Source organism: Echinops telfairi, unplaced genomic scaffold, assembly GCF_000313985.2.
Source record: "Echinops telfairi isolate 266 unplaced genomic scaffold, ASM31398v2 ScPeMD7_2291;HRSCAF=2852, whole genome shotgun sequence".
Classification (NCBI taxonomy): Eukaryota; Metazoa; Chordata; class Mammalia; order Afrosoricida; family Tenrecidae; genus Echinops; species Echinops telfairi.
The window spans coordinates 34,120,763-34,145,982 of NW_022106189.1; the positions used below are offsets into that span (position 1 = coordinate 34,120,763).

Consider the following 25,220-nt stretch of genomic DNA (forward strand, 5'->3'; position numbering starts at 1 on the left):
GGCCTTAAGAATCTTGACAAGGCATTGCCATAACCCCAAATAATGAGGAACCCAACTAGAGGGGGACAGAGACTTGATACCCAGTTTACATCACCTCTCTTAGGGTAACAAAGGCTAATAACTGGAGTCCACGGCTTTCCCACTAAGAAACCTACGGTTCCTTGAGACAATCTGTAGTATTCTGTGTGCGAAGGTATTTTTCTGGAAGTCTACAACTTTCATCAGCGCTTATACACATTAAACAATGAACAATCTGAGATTGTGAGCTTCTTGGAGTCAGGGACCTTTTTGTGCTCTGTAATTCATGAGCATACAACACAAGAAACCCCGGACACTCGCTGGGCGTGAGTCCCTCCAGCGACAGTGGCAGGTGGGGAGTTTGACTGGGGCAGTACACCTGTCAAATGGTAACACAGCTGTCCTAATGCGAGCTCAGGGAGGGCAGAAACCTCCTGTGGAGCAGAAGGGTAAAAGCTCGCTTGATCTTGATTTTCAGTATGAATACAGACTGTGAAGACAAAAAAAAAAAAGAAAGAAAGAAAAGAAACCCTGGATAGTGTTTCACAAACGGTGAGCAGTCATTCTTGACCCTTCCTTTCACCAACATGAGTTGTTTGGGAATTGCTTAAGTTTGAAGAGTTTGGACATCATGGGGAGCTCCTTTCTGAGACTGTTTATGAGAACTTCTTACACAGTATGATTCTCGGTATCCAAGAAGAACTCCACCATTTCTAGGGTTACTGTTTATCTATGAAGAGATGAATCTGTTTAACAGGAAATCTGTAAACATCTATTAAGATGTTAAAGCCACCACTTCCATTCTTTCAGCAGCTCAGCTGATGGTTTCTCCCTACATTCATTCCTATTGGCTTTGCATACACTGGCGAGGGATGGGGTTGGCTCAGATGGGTTAGGAAGCTCACAGATGGCCAGGGACTGCTCTTTCTTTAGATAAGACCAAATCTTAAAGACAGATGCAAATGCCGAAGAAACAGTGGCTCCAAAAGATTGAATGAGCTCACCTAGAAAAACTTCCTTTTCCTTTTTAAAAAGCCTGCTTTTTAATATGCTTATTAGGGTGTGGAGGACATCACTTAATGCAATGTACTGTTTACCAGTGTATGAATAATTCAAAGCATCCATCTAATAGAGTCCAGTGGGTGGGGTAGTCAATGTGCATAAGGGTAGGTGGTCAGGCCAAGCCTCCAAACTTTTTTTGTTTTTCTTACGGAAGTAGGGAGTGAACAGAGAGAACTTGTGTGCTGTTTGTGCCAAGGAAGCGAGTCATGGAATCCAGTTACTTGAGGGACTGAGAGGTGTAGGCCCAGCCCACTTGAGATGGCTCTGGTTATGATGTCATCCTGTCTTGTCTTCTCGTGCACATATGAACTTCAGTGCTCCCAGCAAGAAAGGATTTTGAAGAACTGGGCTCAGCGCAGTTAAATGATTTTCTTTACCTACTTCTCAACTGTCCATCGAAGACTGTGGATCACAAAGCCTGAACCGTGTGGTTCAGTGGGAGGACAATTGGAAAACACAGGGATGCCAAAGCCAGTGGTAAAGTAGCTCCTTTGTCCCCTCACTTGTTCTTCAGTGAGCGCTCTTAGCAGGATTATCCTTACTGATGGCTGCTTTGAGCAAAAAGCTTTGAAAACTAGCTAAGGCGTCTTCCGTTGTTAATCTGTCAGGACACTTGAGCATATACACAAAACTGTAATTTCTAAGTTCTTAGCCTTCCCTCTTGGGATCTTCCTCTTTTTCCTTCTGAATTCCAGATACCAGACCATTTTTGCCCCTGCTTAGGAGAGGTGGGGTATCCTGTATTTCAGAAGATGCAGGTAAATAAAAGTAATTACTTAAACACATATGGGGCAAGACTTAGAGGTTTGGAGGTCCAGATTGAGATGCAGAGGAGCATGTGAGGTTGATGATTATATTTCGGGGAGAGTTAATTGATGGAAGGTGAAGGCAGACAAAGAACTGCTGCTTACTGCCTTCTTGAATCCCAATCAGGAATTATGATTAAAGTCTCAGCGAGACAACAGAGGGCTGATGAATTGGTGTCTTTTTCCCCCCTTCTTCTTCTTCTTCTTTTTTGCCGTCATTCACACTTGATTGACTTCAACCTTTCAAGTGCAAAAGTCTCTCTTTTCCATTATTATTCATAGCCATCTGAGTTTTTCTAATTAAAGTGTATGAAAACAATTACTGATCCGTCGTACTGAGTCTGTTAAAGGGGATGTCTGCCTTACTGTAATGTGTATAAAAAGCCCACAGTTTTCTATAATGATGTGCAGCTGAGGTGTTAGATAATTTTATTCTTTTTTACTCTGTAGGGCTTTTTAAACGTTTTCTCGTGATTCATTTTTCATAATTCCTAAAGATCCCAAGAAAGGACTGATCCTGCAGCTACAACTGAGAATGGAGGTGGGGGGAAAGTCTTTTTTCCTTTCCCTTTTTCCCCCCTCTTGCCCCCAACCTCGTGCTCCCCTCGACTGAGAACTATAAATTAATCCCGCTGGACTCCCCAACCACACTGGTCAGAAGTGCTTTCTGTCAAAAAGAAAATAGATGGAATGAGTTTGGCCATTTCTGCTTCAATCCTAACAACCTATCAGCAGCTCGCCTTAGCTGGCTGTCCTGCAGCTTGCGGGTTGGGCAGACCCTGAGAAGAGCGGGAATGCTGTGTTTTACCTCCACCTGCTCTGCGGAGACCCAGCATTTCTCAGAAGACTGCTCTGTAGTCTGCATTGCTGAATTCTTATACTGACTGGCATCTGGGTTGATGACATTACTTGGCACTAGCAAATGAAGAGAATATATAATGGTGCCAAATGGAAAAATCAGTTGCTGCACTTACAGCCTGTGTGCCTGGTAATTTTCAGGCTGCAGCCTCAACAGGGATGCATTTCCAGTTTAGCTGGAAATGCCTACCCTCCGAGCCCATGAAGAGCTGTGCCCCTTACATTGGGCCTTGAAGGCTGTGGATCACTAAGCAAGTAGTAATGTATACGCTACTGGCCGTAGGGCAGAGAGAACTGAAGAAGTGACTGCAGAGCTGACCTAAAATTGTAGCTCTTTTCATCCAGGTGAATTCCAGGATTTCTGTATTTGGAATGCCCACGGTCCAGGTGGGGCAGGCCGCCTCTTTAGGATGCTGTGTGGGTGGTCCTATGTGGCCAGAACACTGGGCACAAGTGCCCTCTGATGTTGAATACCTCAGGTGAGGATTCTAGAGGAAATCCTAGTTTCAATGAGTCATGGGGAATTCAAGTTTGCTCTTGATCTCAGCTTGTGAAGGGTTACAAAATGTTGTTTCCTAGAAAATCTGCCAGTGTGTCTGCATGTCCTTAGCCTTCCCTTTGTTCTCTGCTTCTTACCCTTTCCTTCTCTCTTAGTCCCCTCCTCTTCTTGCCTGAATACCTTTTGAAAACAGTACTACAATGCTCCCTGCTTCAAGATTACAGTGTACTTTACTAGGTATGATTTAATTAGGGCCCTTATTATGTTTTCAGCAGCTTAAGGTGGGCCTTTCAACTTATCTACCTAATTGGTTGCACAAGAAGTTTCACAGTCCATGACAAAACATTGTCAGTGATCAAAGTCAAAATTCTGCATAAAGGAAAAATATTAATAATAAGATTATTCTTCAAGTGTGCACTGCTAATTATGTCCAGAATGTAACCGTAGAAACACTTTTGACTGATGTGAGCTTTGTCTAATAAACACGAAATCTTCAGTGAGCTATGAAAAGTGACACCTTCTACTTTACACTGGTAAAGGCTAATTTTGCTTATTAAATAATTTTTAAACCTTTCTTATTTTGTCTTTTTCCTCTCCATTTGACTCTCCTTGTGTCTCTGCCTCTCACTCCTCAGGTGACCACCCCCGAGATGGTAATGCCCAGCAGTATGTTCCTACCTGCAGCTGTTCCAGATCGAGACGGGAATTCCGGTGTGGACGAGACGGGAAAGCAGCCTGGTCAGTATTCTTACTCTTGACCCCTGGGAATAGAAATCAAATGGAAACCTTGAGCCAAGATTTTCAAAGAAAAGGTGCCAAGCATCCTTTACAACATTCCTAAGCTGGTCAGGAGACCAGGGGTGGGGAGGGGGCACTATCATCTGCTACTTTGTTCTCTGTCTCTGGGTGTGTGCATTTGTGTCATTCACATGGTTTCAAGATGAGAGAAAAATCAGAGTGAGGACAAGCAAGACTTAAGTACAGACCAGTGACTAGCCAGACAATCGATCGATAGGTGCTACTCCCTCTCTAAGGACTTGAAGAATTGGGTTTTCTAAAACCTATGGGGTGACAGGATTAGATGTCTTCTGGGATTGCCTTGGGATGAGGCATAGAGGGGCATCTGGAAAGAACATGTGAATGTGGGTGTCGCTAGTGTTTCCCCACACATTGTTCCTGGTTAGATAAGGGGCCAAGAAGCACTCGACACACCTGTGCCCAGCCTCCACCCTGGGGTTATTTACTGTCACGAGGATCTCACTGTAGGAAAAGAATATAGCTTAATAATGGGTTGCTTGCATGTTCATTGTTCAGAGTGATAGCAACTGCTAACAAAAATATTTCTTGGATGAAGATTACAAGGTCCCCCACTAGTTCAGAACCAGTCACATACAGTGTACAGTGCAGACGCACTGGGCTTAGTTCTTAGACACAAAAGGATAATCCAGTCTTGGATGCAAACCAAGTTTGGATTGAATTCAAATTTGGATTCAAATTTCTTAAGAAATTGCGATTCTGAGTCAAAGCAGTTATATGTTTAAAAGACAGCGACCTGTGCTACAACATAGACCTATTTTGAGTTGAAGCTTTCTGTATTCCTTTTATGCATCTCTGGGGGTGGGGAGGAATGACTGGCGAGATTCTGTCCTGCAGGTGGGGTATTTCCCTCCTCCTCAGATTCTGGTAGTGAGGCCTCTAGGTAGACAGCTCGCTTTGGGGGCCATCCCTGAAACAAAGCCTTCTTTATCTTTGGGCTTGATGTTTTTTTTTACAGAAACCTCGGAGGATCTGGGAAAGAACATCTTGCCATCAGTGAGTACAGAGCACAGTGGAGATTTGAAACCGTCTCCTGCTGACCCGGGCTCTGTGAGGGAAGACTCGGGCTTCCTCTGCTGGAAGAAGGGGTGCAACCAGGTTTTCAAAACGTCTGCTGCCCTTCAGACGCATTTCAATGAAGTTCACACCAAGAGACCTCAGCTGCCAGTGTCAGATCGCCACGTGTACAAATACCGCTGCAATCAGTGCAGCCTGGCATTTAAAACCATTGAGAAGTTGCAGCTGCATTCTCAGTACCACGTCATCAGAGCTGCCACCATGTGCTGTCTTTGTCAGCGCAGTTTCAGAACGTTCCAGGCTCTGAAAAAACACCTGGAGACTAGCCACCTGGAGTTGAGTGAGGCTGACATCCAGCAGCTTTACGGTGGCCTTCTAGTCAACGGGGACCTCCTGGCCATGGGAGACCCCACCCTGGCTGAAGACCACACCATCATAGTTGAGGAAGACAAGGAAGAAGAGAGTGACTTGGAAGATAAACAGAGTCCCATGGGCAGCGACTCGGGCTCGGTACAGGAAGACTCGGGCTCAGAGCCAAAGAGAGCTCTGCCTTTCAGAAAAGGCCCCAATTTCACCATGGAAAAATTTCTAGACCCTTCTCGCCCTTACAAATGTACCGTCTGCAAGGAATCCTTCACTCAAAAGAACATCCTATTAGTGCACTACAATTCTGTCTCCCATCTGCATAAATTAAAGAGAGCCCTTCAAGAATCAGCAACCGGTCAGCCAGAACCCACCAGCAGCCCCGACAACAAGCCCTTTAAGTGTAACACCTGTAATGTGGCCTACAGCCAGAGCTCCACTCTGGAGATCCACATGAGGTCTGTGTTGCATCAAACCAAGGCCCGGGCAGCCAAGCTGGAGGCTGCAAGCGGCAGCAGCAATGGGACTGGGAGCAGCAGCAGCGTCTCCCTGAGCTCCTCCACCCCGAGTCCAGTGAGCACCAGCAGCAGTAACACCTTTACCACCACCAATCCTAGCAGTGCTGGCATTGCTCCAAGTTCCAGCTTACTGAGCCAAGTGCCCACTGAGAGTGTAGCGATGCCATCCTTTGGAAATCCCATTGGTGCCAACATGGCTTCCCCTTCAGAGCCCAAAGAAGCCAATCGGAAGAAACTGGCAGATATGATAGCCTCTAGGCAGCAGCAGCAGCAGCAGCAGCAAGCTCAGACGCTGGCTCAGGCCCAGGCCCAAGCCCAAGTTCAAGCTCACTTGCAGCAAGAGCTGCAGCAGCAGGCTGCCCTGATCCAGTCTCAGCTCTTCAACCCCACCCTCCTTCCTCACTTCCCCATGACCACTGAGACCTTGCTGCAGCTGCAGCAGCAGCAGCATCTCCTCTTCCCCTTCTATATACCCAGTGCTGAGTTCCAGCTCAACCCTGAGATGAGCCTGCCAGTGACCAGCGGGGCCCTGGCGCTGACTGGGACGGGCCCAGGCCTGCTGGAAGATTTAAAGGCTCAGGTTCAGATCCCACAGCAGAGCCACCAACAGATCCTGCAGCAGCCGCAAAGCCAACTCTCTCTGTCCCAGAGTCATTCTGCCCTTCTTCAGTCAAGCCAACATCCCGAGAAGAAAAACAAATTGGTCATCAAAGAAAAGGAGAAAGAAAGCCAGAGAGAGAGGGACAATGCCGAGGGGGGGGAAGGCAATCTAGGGCCCAAAGAATCACTGCCCGATGCCTTGAAGGCCAAAGAGAAAAAGGAATTGGCACCAGGGAGCAGTTCCGAGCCTTCCATGCTCCCTCCACGCATTGCCTCAGATGCCAGAGGGAACGCCACCAAGGCGTTGCTGGAGAACTTTGGCTTCGAGCTGGTCATTCAGTACAACGAGAATAAACAGAAGGTGCAGAAGAAGAACGGCAAGACCGAGCAGGGAGAGAATTTGGAAAAGCTTGAGTGTGATTCCTGCGGCAAGCTGTTTTCCAACATCTTGATCTTGAAAAGTCATCAAGAGCACGTTCACCAAAATTACTTTCCCTTTAAACAGTTGGAGAGGTTTGCCAAACAGTACCGAGAGCACTATGACAAACTCTACCCACTGAGGCCCCAGACCCCAGAGCCGCCCCCCCCTCCGCCCCCTCTCCCTTCAGCACCACCTCAACCAGCCTCCACGCCAGCCATTCCTACTTCGGCACCACCCATCACATCTCCAACAACTGCCCCGGCCCAGCCATCCGTTCCGCTCACTCAGCTGTCCATGCCAATGGAGCTGCCCATTTTCTCGCCACTGATGATGCAGACAATGCCATTGCAGACCTTACCGGCTCAGCTGCCACCTCAGCTTGGACCTGTTGAACCTTTGCCTGCAGACTTGGCCCAGCTATACCAGCATCAGCTCAATCCAAGTCTGCTCCAGCAGCAGCAGAATAAGAGGCCTCGGACCAGGATCACAGATGATCAGCTCCGAGTCTTACGGCAATATTTTGATATTAACAATTCTCCCAGTGAAGAACAGATCAAAGAGATGGCAGACAAGTCTGGGTTGCCCCAGAAAGTGATCAAGCACTGGTTCAGAAATACTCTCTTTAAAGAGCGGCAGCGCAACAAGGACTCCCCATATAACTTCAGCAATCCTCCCATCACCAGTCTAGAAGAGCTCAAGATCGACTCCAGGCCTCCTTCCCCGGAACCTCAAAAGCAGGAGTACTGGGGAAGCAAGAGGTCCTCAAGGACAAGGTTCACAGACTACCAGCTGAGGGTCTTGCAGGACTTTTTTGATGCCAACGCGTACCCCAAGGATGATGAGTTTGAGCAACTCTCTAATTTACTGAACCTTCCGACCCGAGTCATAGTGGTGTGGTTTCAAAATGCCCGACAGAAGGCCAGGAAAAATTATGAGAATCAGGGGGAGGGCAAAGATGGAGAGCGGCGTGAGCTCACCAATGACAGATATATTCGTACGAGCAACTTAAACTACCAGTGCAAAAAATGTAGCCTGGTATTTCAGCGCATCTTTGATCTCATCAAGCACCAGAAGAAGCTGTGTTACAAGGATGAAGATGAGGAGGGGCAGGATGACAGCCAAAATGAGGACTCCATGGACGCCATGGAAATCCTGACTCCCACCAGCTCCTCCTGCAGCACCCCGATGCCCTCGCAGGCATACAATGCCCCAGCTCCATCAGCCAACACAGCTTCCTCTGCCTTCTTGCAGCTCACAGCGGAAGCGGATGAACTGGCCACCTTCAGTTCCAAAACAGAAGCAAGCGATGAGAAACCAAAGCAAGTGGAACCTCCCAGTGCACAGCCGAACCAAAACCAAGAGAAGCAAGGACAACCAAAGCTAGAGCTGCAGCAGCAAGACCAACCAGAGCAGAAGACAACTGCACCCCAACAAAAGCTCCCACAGCTGGCTTCTCCCCCTTCGCTACCACAGCTGCCTCCACAAGCGCCCCCTCCTCAGTGCCCCTTACCACAGTCGAGCCCCAGTCCTTCGCAGCTCTCCCACCTTCCCCTCAAGCCCCTCCACACATCAACTCCTCAGCAGCTGGCAAACCTCCCTCCGCAGCTCATCCCCTACCAGTGTGACCAGTGCAAACTGGCATTTCCGTCATTTGAGCACTGGCAGGAACATCAACAGCTTCACTTTCTGAGTGCACAGAACCAGTTCATCCACCCCCAGTTTCTGGACAGGTCACTAGATATGCCTTTCATGCTGTTTGACCCCAGTAACCCACTCTTGGCCAGCCAACTGCTGTCTGGGGCCATACCCCAAATTCCAGCCAGCGCAGCCACTTCTCCTTCTACCCCAACCTCCACAATGAACACTCTGAAGAGGAAGCTGGAGGAAAAGGCCAGCGCGAGCCCCGGGGAAAATGACAGTGGGACCGGAGGAGAAGAACCTCAGAGAGACAAGCGTTTGAGGACGACTATTACGCCAGAGCAGCTAGAAATTCTCTACCAAAAGTATCTACTGGACTCCAATCCAACTCGAAAGATGTTGGATCACATTGCGCATGAAGTGGGCCTGAAGAAACGCGTGGTGCAGGTTTGGTTCCAGAACACCCGGGCTCGAGAACGGAAAGGGCAGTTCCGGGCCGTGGGCCCAGCCCAGGCCCACAGGAGGTGCCCTTTTTGCAGAGCGCTCTTTAAAGCCAAGACTGCCCTGGAGGCTCACATACGGTCTCGTCACTGGCATGAAGCCAAAAGAGCTGGTTACAACCTCACGCTCTCTGCGATGCTGTTAGACTGCGATGGGGGGCTCCAGATGAAAGGAGATATTTTTGATGGAACTAGCTTCTCCCACCTACCCCCAAGCAGTAGTGACAGCCAGGGTGTTCCCCTCTCACCTGTGAGCAAAACCATGGAGCTGTCTCCCAGAACTCTACTTAGCCCTTCCTCCATCAAAGTGGAAGGGATTGAAGATTTTGAAAGCCCCTCCATGTCCTCAGTTAATCTAAATTTTGACCAAACGAAGCTGGACAATGACGACTGTTCCTCCGTCAACACGGCGATCACAGATACCACCACTGGAGATGAGGGCAATGCAGACAACGACAGTGCGACAGGAATAGCAATGGAAACCAAATCATCTTCAGCACCCAATGAAGGGTTGACCAAAGCAGCCATGATGGCAATGTCTGAGTATGAAGATCGGCTGTCATCGGGTCTGGTCAGCCCAGCCCCGAGCTTTTACAGCAAGGAATATGACAATGAAGGCACAGTGGACTACAGTGAAACCTCAAGCCTCGCAGATCCCTGCTCCCCGAGTCCCGGTGCAAGTGGGTCTACAGGCAAATCTGGAGATAGTGGGGAGAGGCCTGGGCAGAAACGTTTTCGCACTCAAATGACCAATCTGCAGCTAAAGGTCCTCAAGTCATGCTTTAATGACTACAGGACACCCACTATGCTAGAGTGTGAGGTCCTGGGCAATGACATTGGACTGCCAAAGAGAGTTGTTCAGGTTTGGTTCCAGAATGCCCGGGCAAAAGAAAAGAAGTCCAAGTTAAGCATGGCCAAGCATTTTGGTATCAACCAAACAAGTTATGAGGGACCCAAAACAGAGTGCACTTTGTGTGGCATCAAGTACAGCGCTCGGCTGTCTGTACGTGACCATATCTTTTCCCAACAGCATATCTCCAAAGTTAAAGACACTATTGGAAGCCAGTTGGACAAGGAGAAAGAATACTTTGACCCAGCCACTGTACGTCAGTTGATGGCTCAACAAGAGTTGGACCGGATTAAAAAGGCCAATGAGGTCCTTGGACTGGCAGCCCAACAGCAAGGGATGTATGACAACGCCCCTCTTCAGGCTCTCAACCTTCCTACAGCATATCCTGCGCTCCAGGGCATTCCTCCTGTGTTGCTCCCCGGCCTCAACAGCCCCTCCTTGCCAGGCTTTACTCCATCCAACACAGGTGGGTTCTGCTTTAGGTGCTCCTTGTTGCTTCCAAAGAGCTGCCCAGTTAACAGTTTTGTCATGTGGCCACCATCCCAATCCTTCAGTAGTGGTAGAAAGTTTCCTTTGCTTAGTATTCTCGCGTAACAGTAAATAAAACTTCAGTCCCCTTCCATGAGGTCTACCTATCGCTAATGGGTAGGTGATCTGTTGCCTTCATAGGGCAGGGAGTAGAACCTCCTAATTGGAAGTTACTTCTGAAACCACTCTTCTGCCCTGTATTCCAAAGCACCCCCCTCCTGGTGTGTGCGACTGTTGCTGTTAGATGCCATAGAGTCAGTTCCAAATCAAGTGATCCTGTGGCACGACGGAATGACATTATCTGCCTGCTCCTGTGCCATGCTCACCAGTGTTGTTTGAGCTCATTGTGGCTATAGTCTGGGCATACTAACTTCTGGAGTATTTTCGAGAAGGAAGTTTCCATCACAGACCTTTTCTGTCCTGGTGGAATGTTGATCCCATCCAGATAGTTCTTGAAAATAGGGGACCCCTGACTGTCTGAACTAATCTGGGGCCATGCTTGATGGCAGCTGGTTCCAGATGATTTAAATCAACTCGTTGCCCTTCCTTGTGGTGTCTACCACCTTGGAGTGTTACTTGCTCTGGCACAACAAATGGCTGTTGGGAAGCAGCTCTTTGATGATAGGCCCTTACTCCTGGCATTTTCTTTTAGCCATAACAACAATGGCTACGGTAGCTTCTAATGAAATTGCCGTTCAACTTGAATATACTGCCGAGACCAGGAATCTTGTATTGGACAATGCGATTCAGAATTTTGACAAGTTTGTCCTTTCTGTCAGACAAAAAAATAAAAACACCAATATGTATTTTTTAGGGACCTCAGGCACTCCCTTCATGTCCTTTTGCCCATCTTTTCCTCTTTTATTTGGAGTCATAAATATTTAGCACGCTTGTCTTTTCACGCACAAGAAAGTTTTCTAGTTCTTCCTGTCTACATCTTGTTCTTCCATCTGTCCTCATCCATCTTTTCTGGATCCACCTATCTTTTGTAAATTGGACCTTAACCTCCAACATTCTGTGAGGCTCAGCCACACGTCAGCAACTTCACACAATGGCCTGTCCTGGCCAATGGACATTCACTAAAGGAGAGCCTCTCAGAGTGCCTCCCTACATTCCAAACTTGTCCCTGTTCTAGTGCTTGAAGTGGCTTTGCTGTTCTCTAGAGTTGTGCTGGTTTTTGGTTGAATTAATTTCCCTGTTTTACCATTTTGGCTGTGTTTTTCATAGAACACGAGGCTACCTCATTCCTGGTCAGTTTTTTATCCCAAAAGAAGAACAGTAAATGAAGGCATTAAGACATAGAAGTAGTTGCTTGTATATGTTGGAAAATAATGTTACAGAATGGAGTTCAAGCCAGCTAGACACAAGTGAGGCAATCGGCAATGGAAAGTGTCCGGACACCGAGTTACCCTGGACCTTGGCAGAGGGGCTTGGGAAGGCCCGGCGTATCATAATAATGTGAACAGATTAGAATCAGAATGTCTGATCTATTCCCCTTGTTTTACAGATGAGAAAACTGAGGCCCAGAGAGGTCAAGACCATTCAGCAAGCTAGGGTAGGAGCCAGAGCTCCCACCCAGGCCTCCTGGCTCCCAGTGCTATGTGCTCCTTCCACAACACCCAATATGAGCCAGTCAGTCAACAGGTATATGTTTAGTGCTACTCAGGTTCTGACCACTTAAGAGTGGATGCAAGATAGAAAGATCTGCTCGTAATGATTCAAGTCAGCCAGACATAGCCTATTTACTAGCACCACAGCTCTCAGGAGCACGGGATCTGGCGTTGGGAGGGAAGGAACTCATGGTAATTAAGTCTCTCATATGTGAAGTCTAATGCTAAAGTTTGTTGTTGTTTTTTAATATGGCCTTTAATGCCTACAACCATCCACTGTGGAAAGTTGTGGTTTCAGTATGTCAAGGTCACAGTGCCTGCCTATGTGTGTTAGCCACTATCCACACCTGCTCGTCTTGACTCCAGAAGTCTATGGGTGGCTTAGTTTCAGGGGGTGAAATGACTTGCTCAGTTCTGATTTTACAGACAAGAAAGCTAGTATTGTCTAATTGTTGTGAGAAGTGTTGAGTTACCATGTCTAATATGGGTAGTGTAGAGTTTAGTCAAGGTTTCTTAAAAGTGGGATCTCTGCAGGCCGTCACTTGAGGATAGTGCAAGGACTTCTTGCTGGTATCTTTCTCCTAAAAGCCTAAAACCACAGGGCTGATGAAAGCTCAGGTGTTTCTTCTCCCTTGCTCTCGTCGATCTGTTAGCTCTGGTCTCAAAGCTACAGCCCAGGGCAGGCCCATTGCCTAGTAGTTGAAAGAATTTATGTCTTACGTTTAGAATTCAGAATTCATTCTGTCCTGGCCTCACTTGCACAATTTAGCTGACACTTTGCTGGTTTTCTCAATAAAGTCAGTCACATCTCCTCTGGTTTTCAGTCTCTTTTGTTAAGATTAGATGAGAGGTTCTTGGAGGTTCTTTTGTGCTAAATTAATGTTAGTATGCAATGATGGTCACTCAGATATCAGTGGGTGTTTTTCTAGGATTGGTAACCCTGTTGCCGTCATCTGAAATGTAGTATTGTTTTAGACGCGTTCACATAGTTTGGTTAACACTGCACCACTATAACCAGGTTGCAGTGATCCTCACTCGGGCATGGGCTTTAGAGTGTCTGTTTTCCCATGGGCAGTGCTATGTTTGGGAAGCCCTTGACCAACTTTATGGGAGCCAGTAGTCCAGCTGAGGAGTAAGGAGCTATATAATTTAGGATCTAATATTTTGGGAGCCCCTAAAAGGAGCCCTAGTGGCACAGTGATTAAAGACTTGGCTGCTGAACAAAATGGTGGTGGCTCAAACCTACCCGCTATTTCGTGGGAGAGAAAGATGTGTCATCTGCTTCCATGAAGATTAGAAGCCTTGGAAACCACATGGGGCTGTTCTTTACCATCACCCTGAAACAGAAGGCTCAAAGAAGGAGAAATCGAAGGGCCAGGGAACATATGAAGTTCCAGAGTGGGTCAAGGCTGTGCAAATAATAGTGGATTAGGGCTGAGTCAGATCGAAGATGGAATAGTAGGTACCCTGTGTGCCTGCTGCCATTGTCAAAGGCCCTTGCCACCCTTAAGGAGAGATGCTTGAGGGTGCATTGTGATATCCTGGGCATTGGTCATAACAACACCTCAGGCAATGCTTATCTCTCTTTGTGTGGCTGGACATTCAGGCATTGGCCAGTAGTCCTGCATGTCATTCCAACAGAGGCAGGAGGAGATGCTTAGCTCTCCAGTGGATTCCAGATTCCAGAGCCCTCTTCCTAAGTATATTGCAGATGCAGATCAGCAGCACCACGGCAATGGAATGGTTTTCCTTGCTCTTCCACGCTTTCCCTTTCCTCTTCTTCTGAAGCCTTGCCAACTTGGTATTTGCTCTCTTCTCCTGTGGCTTCTGTGGAGCTATGGTTCAAACAGATCCCAGGGAACAACAGCAAGTTTAGAGGTAATACCACAACCAGTGGTTTTATCGTGTGGCATGGCTAAGAAAATGTGAATTGAGGGTGTAACATGCTGAGCAGGACGGGGCTAGAAGCTGAAAGGAGGAAGTATGGAAGCTGAGCCAGGACTAAAACCTGCGGATAAAAGGCTCTCCAATCCTAGGTCACAATAGTTCAATCCCACTGTGCATGGGATTGTCAGGAGTCGGGGGCCAACGGCCACCAACGACAATCCAACCTTAAAGCCTGGAGGGCTCTCTCTGTTGGAAACGTTGGTTTTGAGAGCATCTTCAAGTTACACCTTGAGACATCCACATGTGTGTCACAGACACAGGTAAAATATCAAGTTCAGCCAAACGACCCAAGACTAACATGTAATTTCCCTTTCTGTCTCCGTTCTTCCAGCTTTAACGTCTCCCAAACCGAACTTGATGGGTCTGCCCAGCACAACAGTTCCTTCCCCTGGTCTCCCCACATCTGGATTACCAAATAAACCGTCTTCAGCATCGCTGAGCTCCCCGACCCCAGCACAAGCCACCATGGCACTGGCTCCCCAACCACCCTCCCAGCCCCAGCAGCCACAGTTGCAACAGCCCCCACCACCACCGCCAGCAGCTGCCCAGCCACCATCTGCACCCCAGCTCCCTCCGCAACAGCAGCAGCGCAAGGACAGTGAGAAAGCCAAGGAGAAAGAAAAGACACACAAAGGAAAGGGGGAGCCCCTGTCGGTCGCCAAGAAGGAGAAAGGTGAGGCTCCCACGGTGGCAGCTGCGGCGACGATTTCGGCCCCACTGCCCACCATGGAGTATGCGGTGGACCCAGCACAGCTACAGGCCCTGCAGGCAGCCTTGACTTCGGACCCCACAGCGTTGCTCACCAGCCAGTTCCTTCCTTACTTCGTACCAGGCTTTTCTCCTTATTACGCCCCTCAGATCCCCGGCACCCTGCAGAGTGGGTACCTGCAGCCTATGTATGGCATGGAAGGCCTCTTTCCCTACAGCCCTGCGCTGTCGCAGGCCCTGATGGGGCTGTCGCCGGGCTCCCTACTGCAGCAGTACCAGCAATACCAGCAGAGCCTGCAGGAGGCCATCCAGCAGCAGCAGCAGCAGCAGCAGCAGCGGCAACTGCAGCAGCAGCAGCAAAAAGTGCAGCAGCCCAAAGCAAGCCAAACCCCAGTCCCTCCGGGGGCTGCTTCCCCAGACAAAGACCCTGCCAAAGAATCCCCCAAACCAGAAGAGCAGAAAAACGCACCCCGGGAGGTGACTCCCCTCCTGCCGAAACCCCCAGAAGAGCCAGAAGCAGAAAGTAAAAATTCGGACTCCCTCTACGACCCCTTCATTGTTCCAAAGGTGCAGTACAAGTTGGTCTGCCGCAAGTGCCAGGCAGGCTTCGGTGACGAGGAGGCGGCGCGGAGCCACCTGAAGTCCCTCTGCTTCTTCGGCCAGTCCATGGTGAACCTGCAAGAGATGGTGCTTCACGTCCCCACCGGCGGCGGCGGCGGCGGCGGCGGCGGGAATGGCGGCGGCTCGTACCACTGCCTGGCGTGCGAGAGCGCGCTGTGTGGGGAGGAAGCTCTGAGTCAACATCTCGAGTCGGCCTTGCACAAACACAGAACAATCACGAGAGCAGCAAGAAACGCCAAAGAGCACCCTAGTTTATTACCTCACTCTGCCTGCTTCCCTGACCCTAGCACCGCATCTACCTCGCAGTCTGCCGCGCACTCAAACGACAGCCCCCCTCCCCCGCCGGCCGCCGCGTCCCCCGCCGCGCCCCCCCACGCCCCCAGGAAGTCTTGGCCGCCAGTGGTCTCCCGGGCTTTGGCCGCGAAGCCCCCTTCTTCTTTTCCTCCTCTCTCCTCATCTTCAACGGTTACCTCAAGTTCATGCAGCACCTCAGGGGTTCAGCCCTCGATGCCAACAGACGACTATTCGGAGGAGTCTGACACGGATCTCAGCCAAAAGTCCGAAGGACCGGCGAGCCCGGTGGAGGGTCCCAAAGACCCCAGCTGCCCCAAGGACAGTGGTCTGACCAGTGTAGGAACGGACACCTTCAGATTGTAAGCTTTGAAGATGAACAATACAAACAAATGAATTTAAATTTTAAAAAAAAGTTAAACCAATTTCAAAAATAGACTAACTGCAATTCCAAAGCTTCTAACCAAAAAAAAAAAAAAAGAAAAAAAAAAAAAGAAAAAAGCGTGGGTTGTTTTCCCATATGCCTATCTATGCCGGTGATTTTACATTCTTGTCTTTTCTGTTTTCTTTTATTATTAAAAAACAAAACACAAAAAAAAACTCTAACCCTGTTACATTGTGTCCTTTTGAAGGTACTATTGGTCTGGGAAACTGAAGTCCGCAGGGCCTCCCCAATGTCTTTGGAGCTTAAACCCCTTGTATATTTGCCCCTTTTCAATAACGCCCTACATCGATAGCACAGAGGAGCCCGGCATGCACTGTATGGGAAAGCAGTCCACCTGTTACAGTTTTAAATTTCTTGCTATCTTAGCATTCAGATACCAATGGCTTGCTAAAAGAAAAAAAAGAAATGTAATGTCTTTTTATTCTCAGGTCAATCGCTCACACTTTGTTCTGTTTTCAGAATCATTGTTTTATATATATATATATATATATATAACTTTTTTTCCGTTTTTTTGTTTTTGTTCCAGAAAAGAATTTTTTGTTTTGTTAATTTAAAAACGGGCAGAAAGTATTCGATACAAACAATGTGAACTACTTTAGCTTCTGGGGATTTTAAGGATAGCTTTTCTGCTGAAGCCAATTTCAAGGGGAAAAGTTAAGCACTCCCACTTTCAAAAACAAAAAACAAAACCACACATAAAGAGTGTTGAGGACTTGTAGCTTAAAAAAATAAGTTTTAAAAAACTGACTTTCTGTATTTATGATAGATATGACCATTTTTGGTGTTGAGTAGATTGTTGCATTGGAAATGAACTGAAGCAGTATGGTAGATTTTAAAGGGGAAAAAAACCTTTGTGTACATTTAGCTTTTTGTATGGTCCAGCTGACAGCTCCTCATTTGATGTTGTCTTGTTCATTCCTAGCAGATAGATTGCAATCCGTTGATTCGCCTAAGCTTTTCTCTCCCCCTTGTCCCTTTAACTCTACTTTTCTCTCCCACCTCCCACCCTAAAACCTCCCACTGAAGGTAGCTGCCTTCATTTCTTAAAGGGTAGCTGCAAATTATTTTATAAAATTAATGAAAGAATTTCAAAGGGTTTTAGGGGTCACTAGGATCCTCAGAATATTTTTGGTTGAGGAGTTGAAACTTTTTAAAGCATAAAATTCTAGTTACCTATGTCTGTTAGCCTTGTGCGTTTATTTTTTATCTTTCTCTTGTCTTCTTTTCTGTTACCTCTTTTCTCCTCCTCTGATGTTTCAAATATTCTTTCCCCAAACTAAAGCATTTGTTTCAGTTTGTGTAATTGGCCCTGTGTGTGCTTCGCCCCCTCCTAAAAAAGTTTTTGGTTAGGGGTTTGGTTTTGGCTTTTTGTTTTTCCTCTGTCAGAAAAAAAAAATTCATGCTTTAAATAAAATCCAAAGACACACCCTTTCACTGTTGATGCAGTGGACGGGTTCTTGTTACTTGAGAATTTGCTTTTTGATTTAAACAAACAAGACCTAGTTTAATAAAAGAAAGGGTAAAACAAGATTCCCAGGTTGTTTATGTGCTGCTTCTACAAGCAAAGAGGCAACTGTATGACAATTTCATAAACCAAAAGACACATTTTTACTTCAAAGTTTTGTCCTTGTGTTAGGCAGTCTGAGCAGCGAGTGATCCAGAGCGCAGCCAACAAAGCAGCAGATAGCAATGTACAGAAAGCAAAAAAAAGAAAAAGGGAAAAAAAAAAGAACCGTATGTGAGGCACTTGCATTTATGTTAATGTCTGTATTTCTATAACACACCCCACCACCCTTTCTCATCTTAAAAAAACGGTCTGAACTTTGAAAGGAAAACTTTGTGCTGCTAAATTGTAGATTTTGGAGACAAATAGATGCTTTGCTGTTTCATTTTCATTACCAAACTTCAACAGAAACAATTCCCCCTTGCCCCAAAAGTGTGAAATCCTTCTCCCCACTTTGTTCTCTTCCTTATGTTTCAAAAGGGAACTTTGAAGACTGTGAATGCAGGTTCCATTTGGTCCCCTTTCAGACTTCTTTCCCCAGTGCTGAAGCCACTCATCGACTTTGCAAAAAGACTGGAGCATTCCAAGATCTGAAAATATATTTTCTTTTCTTTCTTTTTCTTTTTTAGCCGGGACTATTTCCTTTTGATTAATTTGGTTTTAGTTTAATGGAAGTGTAGATCCTGAACTGTTGTACATATTTCTAACTAGGCTGTTGCACAGTGCAAATTGCTTTTTAATTTTTTTTAAAGTAGAAATACTAAAGAGTACCACCTAATTATTCATACCAATATCCAGTTGTAGCATAAGGTGTCAAAAACAAGTACACAAGACATTTGCTGTTTTAACAAGTTATTTTCTTTTAACAAGAATTCTTGTATTTTCTCCCTGTGTTTGAGATGAACATTTTTAAATTTTAAAGTTGTACAGTTTTTTTCCCATTATTCTATCGTTTGTAACTCTATGAAATATATATATATATTTTTTGCCATTCACCTGTTGTATGTTACTCTGTGTCTGCACCATATAGGAAAAAAATGTTTTTGTTTTTGGTTCTCTGTGTGATGCCAATTAACAATTTAACACTAGCTTTGCCTGTCAAAATTCTACTAGGTCTTTTCTGAAGTCTTTGTTTTTAAAAATGGTATTGCTTGGTAATAGTGCAATTTCTATCCCTTGCCTACCCCACACCCCAACTTTTCATTTCCTCGTAATCTGTCCACCTCACACCCGGTGGTTTTATTCTTTTTTCCTTTTTTTGAGTTACTATGCCATCCTCCTCCTGTGTGGCAGAGCGACTGTGGGTGTTTTGTTAGGCCATGCCTTGATCTGTGGGTGTGTTTGGTGACAGCAAGGTGGTTGGAGAGATTGCCAAGCATGCTTCCACCCACCAGTGTTTCTCAGAAGGGTTGTGTGATCGTTTCAACCTGGAGTGGTTTGCACACTTAATTCTTTCCTCTACAAATGAACTGCCCACGTACATGTTTATTCAAAAAATAAAAAGTCTCAGCATTAACCCAGAAGTAGCAAAGCAACCGGTGATGGTGAAAATTGGAGGCCAAACGAGCTCTTCAGGTGTCTGTGGGCTTACATCCACTCTGCCAGTGACCAGTGTCATTTTAAAAGCATGAAGTTCACTACAATGCTCAGCTGTTTGTTTAGCTTGATCTCACTCGGGGAATTTACTCCTTTCTGCTGCCTTAGGTAGTTGAGGAGGATATCTCAACCCACTTTTAAATTAATAGTTCTTCACCTTTTTTTTTTTTTTTGATACTTCATACTGTGGGTTGGTGCTGGATTGCTGGACCCTATCTGATCATAGCACCAGATGGGCCCCCAGAAAAGGGGGGAAACGCCTGAAAAGTTTAATACATCTAGGAAGTTTTTGTTTTGTTAAATTAAAAGCTATTTAAAGAGATGAATGTGGCCAAAGTTTTACACAATTGAAAATAAAGTAAAACAGAAGGCATGTGTTTAAACCTGAGTTTATCAGGCATGGCAGGAAGTTGCAGGAGAGAAGCGGTAACCTAAGCCAGTGCACTTGATGTTCATGGACATATATTTTTGTTAAATAATAAATTAAGACATTTTAAATAGAAGCATAAATTGAGTTGGTTGATGGCGCTGAGATACTGCCCACTGTGAAACAAAGCTTTGACTAGTTTTCCTGTTTGTTTACTTTGGGGTGGGAGTAAGTTTGGGTAGGACAGAAAGCATAAATGAACATGACCCTGAGGTGAAGAGGTATATGAACAGCCTTTGCAATGTACAAAAAAAAATAGAGCAAGTGAAACCAAAAATGATGTTCTTGGTGTTTTTCTATAATGTAGTCTTGTTAGCTTTTTTGTTACTGTAACGATGCTGATCTCGAACTGTACCAAACTACATGGAGACTAACAACCAACCACATGGAACTTTCAAACTGAAAAAAAAGAAAAAAAGGAAAAAAAATTTTGTCACAGAAACTTTGTTGTCATAGTTAAGTTGATTGTAGATGGTAATTAAATATACTCCTTTGAAAATATTTCATCAAGTATGTTTCCTGCTCATTGTGATACATTAAAAAAAATATGAGCAAAAGTTCCTGTCTCTGTTACCACATTTTGTGTGTGTGTGTGTGTGTTAGAGCCAGAAAAAAGTCGACTGACAAAGTGTAAATGTGAACAGTATTTTCAAGTGGTATGTGCAGCAAGTACTTATTCCAAAGTACACCATGTACACAAGTTCTTTGCTATTTCCAAGTGCCACCATATTGCTCATTCTCTGGCACTTAAGAAAATGCCAGGGCATGTTGGGCACATAGCTACCCAAATTAGGAAAGATAAGCCTGTGAACTTGACCCCAGAGGGCCCTAATAACACCTGTGTTTTTAGTGCCAATGTTCATGTGAGAATTTTAGGCGCTGACAAAACTACAAATAGGAAGTTTTCCAAATGGTCAGGAGAGAAGAAAGTCTCAATTCTCCAAGATGGGGAGCAAGTCTAGTGTTTAACACTAGAAAGGTAAATTGAATTAAATAGACAATTGACTCCTTTCACCCTTCTTAGCAAAAGACTTATCTAAACTTCTGGTAGAGCGGAAGTAGGAATTGATAAGTAGGAACTCTAAACAACAGTACTAGCCCAAGCACTCTCACATACAAGACAACTTTTCAATCCTCTTAACAAAATCCTCCCTCATAGCGGAAAATGCCTGAAATTAATTAATGAGTAGATCCAAGAGCAGGCCCAAAGGCCTTCCATTCATCTCTAACTTAAAGCCACAGATGATAGTTGACAAACTCTTAGCTGCTGGCCTAGCACAGCAGTGCAGTCTGCGGTGTCCTTGCAAGATCTGCGTCATCGACCGTTGGTCAATGGGGGTCTTTTCTTCCCAGGAGTTGATCTTGGGACACTTCTGTGGGCTCAGACAGCCATTGTCAACTAGGTCGTCTTTTTCTTTTTAGTCATTGCAGTGGATACTCTAGGATAATGCGACTCGAATAACTCCAAATTTCTAGGAACTTCACATTTGGTACAGACATAGATGGGGAGTGCTCAGATAAAAAAGCTTGACAAAGGCTACAAAGCTTAGAACTGATATCATCTGGAAACTTGGGACACTGCTCCTTCGGTGGCAAACCCTGAACTTCCCCAGGCATTGTATTTTCCTTCTGGGGGCCCCTACAAAAGCAGATAGTTTCTAGCTCTTTTTGTGGGGGTTGGGGGTTGGGATGGGAGTGGGGTTAGCGCATAGTTCTGTCACTGATCTCTGTTCCCACCTATCAAAAAAAAAAAGTCTCAGTCCCAAAGCCACATCTGTCTTTCTAAACTATAACGATTTTAGGATCTGGCATGATCATATCAAATTTTTTTTAAGTGGAACTCATTTTGGAGAGAGGTATTGCTGTTTCAGCTCTTTGGAGAACAGGGACTATAATTCAAATTCTTCTACAGATAATTTTTTAACAAGAAAATAAGGCATAACCTTAGTGGTAGTTGAGGCCTTTGTATCAGAGAATCTAAGTGCCTAAATTACATTGACAGAGGGTTAGGTAAGAGACAAATAATTTTTTCTCCCTTAAACAAAAAGAAGTCTTTCAATCTTCAGTATCATGCTGAGGTGGACATTGGTCTCCTTGGAATTAACAGTTTTTCCCTCTGGAAAATGTGAAACAGCAACATCTTAAAGCTGCTGGTATGTGCTAGTCATTTTGCTTTAAGGGAAAGTCTGTAGTGCATGGCCCCTGTTGACCTTCCAAATCTCACTTTTAACAGATTTAAACTCGAAGCTACAATAGCACAAGCAGTGTCAGAGATGGACGGATGCAAAGTTTGCACTTGCTGCTTTAGGTGCAGCCTTAATTACTCACATCAGGCCAGGCCAGGTGTGCTTGGCCAACCTCTACATTACTGCAGGCTGGGGGCGAGCCACAGCTGGGGCAGACTTGCAAAGATAGTACTCTCAGGGTCATCCAAATGAAGTCAGGTCTTTCTTTCACTTTCCCTTTACTCTATGGTTAAAGTGGGTTTAACCTACTCGTTTCTTTCCTTCCTCCCACTAGAACATCGGTTCCCAAATTAATTTGGCCTGTTTGCCCACTCTTCAGAAAATAAATTACTCAGTGTCGCCCAGCCCTGGCAATTAAAAACTTTTATACAGTCACCCATAACTCAGGATAAGGTATAGGTATCTGCTTTTGCAGCCCCCATGCATCATCCAGCGCCAAATGCCCTCACGACCCCTTTGGGAAACACTATACCAGTAGCACAGTTATTAAGATTTGTTCAGACAGTTAAACATGGAGCTTTCTGAATCTTGGGTGTGACAAAAATTTGTTGATGGCCTTTTATGATTGCTTCAGTTTTTTTTAACTACGTGAGGCTGGAAAGGGCTATGTTACCAACGTCTTAGTCCCTAAACCTAACAATGAAAACGTTCACACTGTGGTCTGAGAGGACAGGAGTGAGCAAAGCCATCTCAGTGGTTAGTCTCTGCCTCTTTGTCAAAAGCTTCTTTGTAACGTTGACTACTCCTTGCCTCCAGGAATTGATAGTTCAGTGGTTAAGTGCTCAACTGACATCTAAAAAGGTCAGCAGTTTTGTTTTTAATCATTTTATGGGGGGCTCATACAGGTCTTATCACAATCCATCCATCCATCCATTGTGTCAAACACATTTGTTGCCATCATCATTTTCAAAGCATTTTCTTTCACTTGAGCCCTTGTTATCATTTTTTCCCTCTCTCCCTCAGTAACCCTTGATAACTTATAAATTATTATTTTGTCATGTCTTACACTGACCAGTGTCTCCCTTCACCCACTTTTCTGTTGTCCATTCCCCAGGGAGGGGCTATATGTAAATCATTGTGATCAGTTTCCCCTTTCTCCCCCCACCTTCCCCTTACAATCCTGGTATCGCTACTCTCATTATTGGTCGTGAGGAGTTTATCTGTCATGGATTCCCTGTTTCCAGCTCTTATCTGTACCCGTATAAATGCTCTGGTCTAGCCAGATTTGCAAGGTAGAATTGGGATCATGATAGTGGGGGGGAGTGGGGGTGGTAAAGCATTCAAAAACTAGAGGAAAGTTGTATGTTTTGTTGGTGCTATACTGCACCGACTGGCTCGTCTCTTCCTTGTGACCCTTCAGATGTGCTTTGGGTCTCCACTCTGCACTCCCCCTCATTCACATTGATATGATTTTTTGTTCTGGGTCTTTGATGCCTGATACCTGATCCCACTGACACCTCGTGATCACACAGGCTGGTGTGCTTCTTCCATGTGGGCTTTGTTGCTTCTCAGCTAGATGGCCATTTGTTTATCTTCAAGCTTTTAATGGTCAGCAGTTCAACCCACCTATTACTCCACCAGAGAGAAGATGTGGTGGTCTACTCCAGTAAATACTTACGCTCTGGAAACCCTATGGGGCCGTTCACTCTCCTGCCATTTCCCAGAGTCATGATAAACTGGAGTGCAGTGGGTTTTGTCGTGTCCCCCTGCCTTCCTGCTTTCAGCACCCTGCCCTTCCCTGGTGCTGCTGTTCAGCTCCCTCGATGACACCCTGCACGGCACACGGCAAGCAAATTATAAAATTAAATTCTACTTGCTTGTTCCTCAAGACAACCTACAACAGAGCCAGGTGGAGGACAGTGAAGTAAAGAGTGAAAGAAGAGGCACGAAGCACATCTTTATTAGTCGTTAGCACAGTGCATCCCCTCCCCTCAAGAGATCCTGACAACCATAAAGCAGTGCATACGAGCAGGCTGAGGAGACACAGTGACTGAGTTAAAATTCTGACTGCCACTGCGACTTTGGCAGCATCACTTCTTCTGACTAAAAGATGAGAACAGCGGTAAATGCTTCATAGGGTTGTTTGGAAGACTAAATAAATTAACACATGTAAAATGCATAGCACACTTTCTGGTACATATTATTACCTCTCCTCTTCCATTGCTACAAAGCCTTTGGCACTGCAGCTTTCTAACTCTTGCTTTCCTTTATAGAAAGATTGAGGCTTGCATGATGTAGGCCCCCAAGGTCTTTACCATAAATGGAATTCTGATGCTTCCCTATCTGGTCATATCTCAGAGAGTGCCAAGATCCTTGACAGGAATTCTGTTCGTGAACCCATAGACTAGGCCAAGAGTTTGTTTTTCAACATTTCAATGTTCAGTCCCTTAATGATGAATTTTGTTATGAGGAGAAAGGCTTTGAGATGATCAAGCGTAGGCAATCTCTAATTCAGAATACCTGGTGCTACAGAACAGATACACAGTAACAGATTGTGACAATATGCCCACTGCCCACTTTCTGTTTTGAGGTGGTTCAGACACCCAGGTGGAGAGGGATAGAATCTAAAATGAGATTTTCAGAATGAATTAACTGTAAGTGAAACAAGCTGAAAGAATATGGATAAATGAAAGTATTATAAGATGACCCAAGTCTCAAATACAAGAAGAATTCTAAAAAAATATTACTCTGGAAAATAAGCATCTTAAAGAGTCCTAGTTTTGTAAAAGCAAGGGAAAGAGTAGGTAAGTTGGCATAAAGACTTCACAAGTATTTCTATTACATTCTCAGCTTATAAGAATTCAACAATACTATTGGCTATAAGGAGCTATGGTCCAACACCTTTGTCTATCTTCAATCAGAAATAACGATGGTCTTGAAAATAAGGTTGGTATATGTAAAAAAAAAGAAAAGAAAAGGTTGGTATGAGAGGGCTAGTAAATACTGGTGGGCAATTTTTCCTTTTCTGCGAAGGTGGTAATGCACAAATGTAGCCTTGTCATATTGCCCGTACATATGATGTCATCATACAGTGTCTGTGTTTGATTTCTCATTACAGGGTCCTAAGATTACATGGTCCTAAGGTCAATGCTGAAGAGTTTCAAAACTTGATTTGGATTTAAATGAATTTATATTTTTCTTGCAGTATTATAAAGATGTTATTCCACTGTTCATTGTTTCCAGTAAGAAATCTGTTGTCACAGGAGGAGAATCAATGGAAATAGAGGAAAGAGCTGGGAGGCAAAGGGTATTTATAGAGCTCTCGATAAAGACATGTACATATACAAATATATTATATGAGGATGGGGAAATAGATCTATGAGCCTACATT

At 45.4% G+C, this 25,220-nt stretch overlaps 1 protein-coding gene and 1 long non-coding RNA gene across 2 annotated transcripts in view; one reads left to right on the top strand and one right to left on the bottom strand.

Annotated features, from left to right (window-relative positions):
- Positions 1-16,126, top strand: part of ZFHX3 (zinc finger homeobox 3) — a 159,267-nt gene extending 143,141 nt beyond the window's left edge. Inside the window, exons 7-9 of the mRNA XM_045293664.1 lie at positions 3,879-3,981; positions 5,018-10,432; positions 14,383-16,126. Coding sequence (XP_045149599.1) covers positions 3,879-3,981; positions 5,018-10,432; positions 14,383-16,037 — 7,173 coding nt within the window. The 3' untranslated portion in view covers positions 16,038-16,126. The remainder of the gene's footprint in view (positions 1-3,878; positions 3,982-5,017; positions 10,433-14,382) is intronic.
- The window catches only part of LOC123522096, a 166,793-nt gene that overhangs the window by 19,076 nt on the left and 122,497 nt on the right, over positions 1-25,220 (bottom strand). The window contains exon 3 of the long non-coding RNA XR_006680398.1: positions 3,922-4,004. This is a non-coding gene — a long non-coding RNA (uncharacterized LOC123522096). The remainder of the gene's footprint in view (positions 1-3,921; positions 4,005-25,220) is intronic.